Source organism: Diabrotica virgifera, chromosome 9 (assembly GCF_917563875.1).
Source record: "Diabrotica virgifera virgifera chromosome 9, PGI_DIABVI_V3a".
NCBI lineage: Eukaryota > Metazoa > Arthropoda > Insecta > Coleoptera > Chrysomelidae > Diabrotica > Diabrotica virgifera.
This window is the reverse complement of record NC_065451.1, coordinates 76,976,901-76,984,897: the sequence shown is the minus strand read 5'-3', so window position 1 is coordinate 76,984,897 and position 7,997 is coordinate 76,976,901. Positions and strand designations below refer to the sequence as shown.

At 31.3% G+C, this 7,997-nt stretch overlaps 1 protein-coding gene across 1 annotated transcript in view; it reads right to left on the bottom strand.

The window, feature by feature from the left end:
* Positions 1-1,973: 1,973 nt before the first annotated feature.
* The window catches only part of LOC126891369 (zinc finger protein 271-like), a 46,971-nt gene continuing 40,947 nt past the window's right edge, over positions 1,974-7,997 (bottom strand). Inside the window, exon 3 of the mRNA XM_050660545.1 lies at positions 1,974-7,572. Within this exon, the coding sequence (XP_050516502.1) occupies positions 5,996-7,572 (1,577 nt within the window). The 3' untranslated portion in view covers positions 1,974-5,995. The remainder of the gene's footprint in view (positions 7,573-7,997) is intronic.

Here is a 7,997-nt window from a genome sequence, read left to right as displayed (position 1 = left end):
TAAAAAGGTAAGTTCTCCACTTCAATAGATTTTTAAACTTATCAAACTTCTTTGCACATCTATGTGTCTGTCTATTCTAAAATGACAAACCGTCCCATTTCTTCAAAAACTGTTTTTTAAAGTTCGCAACGGTTTGGCTTATACAGAGCGAGGTGTTGAGAGTGGCCCACCCTGTATACTACGGTACACTGACTGTACTTTATTGTTTGACGATTTCAATTTCACTTTGAGAAATAAAAAAAAATTGGGGGAGGTTTAAAAAGTTTGATCATTTTAATGTAGGTATCTATTTACGAAAACATCTAAAACATCATTATCATTATATTCCAGATTCCATGTCAAAAGAAATTCCAAGTAGTTCAACACATAAAAACTTCACTTCACCAAACTAAGCTATCAAAAAATGATAATAAACCTCGCCAGCAGATTCTACAGAACAGTTTGCAGATTCAGAATACGTCAGTTGGGCAAGAAACCTTTGCAAAGGATTTATGCCATTTTTTTTTGAACTGCAATATCCCTCTGCACAAGTTAGAACATAAATCGTGTCAAAACTTTTTAAAAACTTATTGCAAGATTAAAGATAAACCAGCTCAAATACCAAGTTCTTCAACTCTTCGGAAAAAATATGTCAGTGCATGTTACAAAGATGTGATGACGAGTATTAAAAATCAGTTAAAAGCCGAATATCTTTGGATTTCCGTCGACGAAACAACGGATACAAAGGGTCGACAAATTGCGAATCTAATTGTTGGAGTTCTTAACGACTCTGGCGATTTTAAAAACTCATACTTAATTAGTGTAAAATGTTTGGAAAAAACAAACTATGCTACAATAGCTAGATTTGTTAACGAATCCCTAACAAATTTTTTTTTACCTGATCAAGTACCATTTGAAAAAATATTATTAATGCTTAGTGATGCCGCCTCATATATGATGAAAGCTGCATCCAATCTTAAAATCTTTTTCCCTAATTTAATTCACTGTACATGTTTGGCGCACGGCCTAAACAGAGTTGCAGAGAAAGTTAGAATTGAATTTCCCAATGTAAACACCTTAATAAATAATGTAAAAAAAGTATTTCTGAAAGCACCACTACGTGTACAGGTATATAGGGAGATGCTTCCCGATATTCCTTTACCACCAGAACCAGTATTAACCAGATGGGGAACTTGGCTTAAAAGTGCTATATTTTTATCTGAACACTACGACGACATCAAAAGCGTTATTTCAAGTTTTGATCCGACTTGTACCGCTATTGATAACTGTCAAAATATTTTTAAAGAAAAGTCTATTAAAAATCAATTGTTGTATATAAAATCGAATTTCGATATCATTGAAAGTTCAATTACAAAATTAGAGGCTCAAAATTTATGTCTTCACAATAGTATGTCTATTGTTGATTCGGTTAAACAGAAAATAACAAATCTGAATGGGGAAATTGGAGTAAAAATTAAAGATAAACTTGATGACGTTTTAAACAAAAATGAGGGTTTCACTTTATTGCGTTCAATAAATAATATAATCAATTTTGGAAACTTCGATGAAAATATTAATATGGATCCGTCTCTAATAGCAAAGTTTAAATATGCCCCAATTACATCTTGTGACGTTGAGAGATCTTTTTCTGCCTATAAACAAATATTAACAGATAGAAGACATAATATTAGTTTAGAAAATATGAATCAATATATGATTATTTATTGTAACAATAAAAATATGTAAATTTGTTTTATTGTACTCTTTTTATAATATTAGTTTAGAAAATATGAATCAATATTGTAACAATAAAAATATGTACATTTATTTTATTGTACTCTTATTTATCTTGTGGTCAAAATAAAATATTTTGCCGTTTTATTTGTCACAAAACCTGAAGTTAAAAAAATATATTAAGAAATAATAATACAATTTGGTTTAAATTCAAACCTATTTATTTATTTTTATTATTTTTTATTTATTTATGTATTTAACGTAAACCATAAAATTATTCATATAAAAATAAGTGCATATATAAATGCATATTTGCATGTTAATTGTGCATATTCAGCTTGTTTTAAAATGCATATTGCATGCATATTTTAGACATTTTTTAGTGCATATTTTCCAGTCTCTAGTTATGTTGTATAGAGAATTTACAAAGTTATAACCAATTTTGTATGAAAATCGTAACAAGTACAACTCCCTGTATAAAAATAAACACAACAGCAATGGTTTATTAATGCCATATTTATTTATTGATTGTCAAAGTTTTCAAGAATTATTGACATTGCTAATTTTCTTTATACCTATCAAATACAGGGTGAGTCAAAACGCAAGTACATTATTTTCTTAGTAATGTTAAATGGAATACCCTGTATTTTATATCATTATTGAAAAGTAACATTACCGTACTTTAATTTTTATATAACATTCCCTATGTCCAAATTTATTAGTTTTCGAGATATTTTCATTTTTCAGAGCAAACTATTTTAGGTGTCTAAATGTATCTAAATTTTAAGTGAGCCATGACTGAATTGACAATTGACGATTACTGATTATCAATTCGGTAATCAATGTAACAATGTAGCAAATAAAGAAATAAAAATAATTCATTAGTAATACATTTTACAAAAAAAAAACAACCACAACATGCAACATTTTTGAAACAATTAAAAACTACTTTTTTATGTAAATGTAACAAATAAAGAAAGAAAATTAATAATAAATTTACAAAAAAATACACAAATACAACATTTTGTGAAGACAATTAAACACTACGTTTGTATGTAAATGTAACAATGTAACAAATAAAGAACGAAAAATAATTTATCAGTAAAACATTTTGCAAAACAACATGTTTGAAAAAATTAGAAGCTACTTTTAATAAAATATTTTTAATATCTATTTAATTACATAGGGTTCAAAATCACCTCCTAACACATTTATGCACGCCTAAAAACGATCATTGAATGAGCTACTTACCCTACGAAGTATTTGTAAATTAATACATCGAAATACTCTTTGTATTCCATTTTTCATCTCATCCCTTGTTGTTGGAGGTATTTTATAAATTTCATTATTAACGTAACCCCAAAAAAATCAGTCCAGTTTATTAAATTCTGGTGATTTGGGTGGCCACGCTACTGGTCCATTGAAAAATGAAAATACAGTAAAACCTGCCATATCCGGATCAATGTGGCGACAGACCGATCCGAATATGAAAAAATCCGGATATCAAGACCACTACTTCTTTTACAGTCCCTGAAACGTTTTCTCCTTCATACATTCCAGTAATCAACGCCGTCGATAACTTTCGTCGATAGACACGTTTTATAGATTCTTTAATATATTATTTCGCCATCTTTTAGTTATTCTTTTAGTGCGTTGTTTAACAGCAGGATTGCCTTTATCGGTAGATTTCGGACGGCGCAGAACCGTCCGGATATGGCAGGTTGTACTGTATCTCGAAAACTAATAAATTTAGACATAGGGAATGTTATCTAAAAATTAAAGTACGGTAATGGTACTTTTCAGTAGTGATATAAAATACAGGGTGATCCATTTAAAATTACTGAGAAAATAATGTACTTGCGTTTTGACTCACCCTGTATTTGATATAAAGAAAATTAGCAATATCAATCATTCTTGAAAATTTTGACAATACGTAAAAAATATGGCATTAATAAACCATTGCTATTTTGCTTATTTTTATTTATACAGGGAGTTGAACTTGTTATGGTCGAAGCGAAGATCGGTGGAATATGTGCATTTTATCAATGAAATTCGATATTTTTAAGATATTCCAGAAGCCGCTACAGATAAAATGTTTTAACAACCTATTAATCATTCAGAATTTCTCGACGGATATTAGTACAGTTAAAATAATTAAGACGATAACCGGACAATAATGATTTAATGAGTGAAATTTGAAGTTTTTTTTTACTTTAATGACAAAAAGAGCAAGCCTATTAGCAGAACCCAATTAAAAATTATTTTGCACATCATATTTGAAACATTATTTGGTTGAATTTTTTGTTGGCAAAAAAAAATATATTAATTTGTTTGGACTAAATTACAACTATCAACATTCACACAGTGTTGCCAAACTGAATTTTGTTATTTTGGGTGTAAATTTTTTCCACGGATCTCCGAGGGTACAATACGATTTACACATAAAATTGGTTATAACTTTGTAAATACCCTGTATAACATAACAAACCTTTATATTTTTGTGATGGAGAAGTTAACGGTTTGATGGGTTAATGGAAAAGTTTGTGAAGGATTTCGAATTTAAAATAAAATACAGGGTATTCCATTTAAAAAACATAAGTTTGGTCTGCCACTGAACACCCTGTAACATTCTAAACTAATTTTGTAATGTGAAGCTCAAAGGTGGCTAAAATTTTTGTTATTAACTTTTATTGCTATCTATTACTATAGCGGATATATTGAGCTTTACCCAACTAATCAATCACCCTGTATAAGTAAAATATTTGAAATGAATAAAAATAAATTTCGACCACGAGTCAGGAATTCTGTTAACCAAGATACGATAGTACCAAGTGGCGCCGCTAGGAGGAGCACTCCATCAATGCGTCTCAGAATACTTTAACGAAACGTGGTCATTTTGTACTCTAAACCGAGTAAGGTATGAAAAAGAAAAGAAAATAATCGTTTTCGTTTTGATTCAATTCGAGTCTCTTGCCATCCTCTGACACCGTGTTTCTTTGTCTATACCCTTTATCAAAGAGGCTATGCAAGTAGACTGAATTGAATAATCTCGAAACGAAGAAGAACTGCATATATTAAAATATCTGTAGCATATTAAAATATCTGTAGCATATCGGTTAGACTGTCCTCTAACGGGGAATGACGAAATGAATAAAAATAAATTTCGACCACGAGTCAGGAATTCTGTTAACCGAGATACGATAGTACCAAGCGGCGCCGCTAGGAGGAGCACTCCATCAATGCGTCTCAGAATACCTTAACGAAACGTGGTCATTTTGTACTCTAAACCGAGTAAGGTATGAAAAAGAAAAGAAAATAATCGTTTTCGTTTTGATTCAATTCGAGTCTCTTGCCATCCTCTGACACCGTGTTTCTGGGTCTCTACCCTTTATCAAAGAGGCTATGCAAGTATACTGAATTGAATCACATTTGATTGAGGTCGCATAGAACAGTGGTTCCGTTTGAACGCTTTCTTTATCATTTTAATGAATGACAATCCACAGCTGCTCACTTGAACTCACAATGGTTTGACGCAGCCATGTTGTCTCTGTAAAATATAAATAATTTAGATGTGATTTTATTAATTTTAAGGGGTTTTTATACCCGACATCTGTGGCTTGGCCCAGTATTTATGCATTTTAATGTGTTGTTTGGCAATTGCTATTCTATGAAGGATTTATACCTATAGGACGTAAGTTTTTTCAATCTTGTATTTTTATAAAAAATCTCTTAACTTAAATGTTCTTTTACGAAGCTCTGATGATGGCACGTAATATGCTGAAAGTACTTAGCTAACTAATAAAAAAAATTACACACTATCAATTTTTTTTTAGAACATACACCTGTTTGCCGGTTTGACCTACTTAGAAGTGTGTACAAGTTATACAGTATTTTTCAATTTAAAAAACTTATTGTCAAGAGCTCGCAGCCTCTCGGTGATTGTACGGATTCGTTTATATGGGCAGCACGCCATTGGTGCGACGGAAGGTTAAAATAAATTTCCCACTTACGATCTCTCTTTAGCGTGCACTCGCAAATGTGATTTCAACTGACTTGCTTGACTAAATAGATTAGAACAAATTTCACACTTAAATGGCTTTTCTCCAGTATGTATTTTCAAATGACTTGTTGCAGTAAACTGCTTCAAACAAATTTCACACTTGTAAGGCTTTTCTCCAGTGTACACAATCAAATGTAATTTCAAACCAGTTGCTCGACTATATTGCTTGAAACAAATCTCACACTTAAGGTTTCTCCCCAGTGTGCACTCTCAAATGTGTTTTCAAAGCACTCCAGAATGTATCTTGTAATGACGTTTCAAATGTTGTTTTTGACTAAATTGATTAGAACAAATTTCACACTTGTAAGGTTTTTCTCCAGTGTGCACTCTCAAATGCTTTTTCAAGCGACTTGTTGATGGAAACTGCTTAGAACAAATTTCACACTTGTAAGGTTTTTCACCAGTATGCAATCTCAAATGCTCTTTCAAATGTCCAGTAAGACTAAATTGCTTAAAACAAATTTCACACTTGTAAGGTTTTTCACCAGTGTGACCTGTTTTATGCATATCCAAAGAACTCTTATGAGAAAACTGTTTTAAACAAATATCACACTTGTAAGGCTTTTCTCCAGTGTGTATCCTTAAATGTCCTTTCAAATTTCCTTCTTGAGTAAATTGCTTAGAACAAATTTCACACTTGTAAGGTTTTTCACCAGTGTGACCTGTTTTATGTATATCCAAAGAAGTCTTATAAGAAAACAGTTTTAAACAAATATCACACTTGTAAGGCTTTTCTCCAGTGTGTATCCTTAAATGTCCTTTCAAATTTCCTTCTTGAGTAAATTGCTTAGAACAAATTTCACACTTGTAAGGTTTTTCTCCAGTGTGTATCCTTAAATGTCTTTTCAAAACTCCATCTCTAGTAAATTGCTTAGAACAAATTTCACACTTGTAAGGTTTTTCACCAGTGTGACCTGTTTTATGTCTATCCAAATAACTCTTATAAGAAAACAGTTTTAAACAAATACCACACTTGTAAGGCTTTCCTCCAGTGTGTATCCTTAAATGTCCTTTCAAATTTCCTTCTTGAGTAAATTGCTTAGAACAAATTTCACACTTGTAAGGCTTTTCTCCAGTATGCACCCTCAAATGGTTTTTCAAATGATTTGATTCACTGAACTGCTTGAAACAAATTTTACACTTATAAGGCTTTTCTCCAGTGTGTATCCTTAAATGTCTTTTCAAAACTCCATCTCTAGTAAATTGCTTAGAACAAATTTCACACTTGTAAGGTTTTTCACCAGTGTGACCTGTTTTATGTCTATCCAAAGAAGTCTTATAAGAAAACAGTTTTAAACAAATATCACACTTGTAAGGCTTTCCTCCAGTGTGTATCCTTAAATGTCTTTTCAAAACTCCATTTCTAGTAAATTGCTTAGAACAAATTTCACACTTGTAAGGTTTTTCACCAGTGTGACCTGTTTTATGTCTATCCAAAGAATTCTTATAAGAAAACAGTTTTAAACAAATATCACACTTGTAAGGCTTTCCTCCAGTGTGTATCCTTAAATGTCCTTTCAAATCTCCATCTTGACGAAATTGCTTAGAACAAATTTCACACTTGTAAGGCTTTTCTCCAGTGTGTACCCTTAAATGTCTTTTCAAATCACTATCCTGAGTAAATTTTTTTCTAGTGTGTGTTTCCATATGTTTGTGTAAATAAGTTTTATGAGCAAACTGCTTAAAACAAATTTCACATTTTATTTCTTCATCAGGTCGACTACCACATGTTTTGTTACATGTATGTAAAGCTATAGTTTCCATAACTTCCAATGTGTTCTTCTCCTCTCCGAGACAGCCTAAAATGAAAGAAAATATTTAACACAAGAGAAAGAAAAAAAAACAACTGAACAGAAAATTTTAATAACACGTCTCTACTGACAAAATTGTGGCAGTATGGGATTAGGGGTGGAGTGTTTGACTGGCTTAATAATTATCTATCAAATGGCAAGCAGAAGGTTAGAATTAATAATTTTATGTTAGATGAACTTAACATTGATATAGGTGTACCTCAGGGCAGTGTCCTAGGACCATTCATTTTGATACTCTACTTGAATGATATAGATGTTTGTTTATTGTGAGTTTGCTAATCTTTTTGCTGACGATACGTTAATAGCTTGTAGTCGTAGTGATTATGCTTAGAAAATGCAGTGGCAAAAATGAATACAATTCTGGAGGCTGTTTATAATTATTTAACATTAAACAAGTTAAAATTAAATGTATC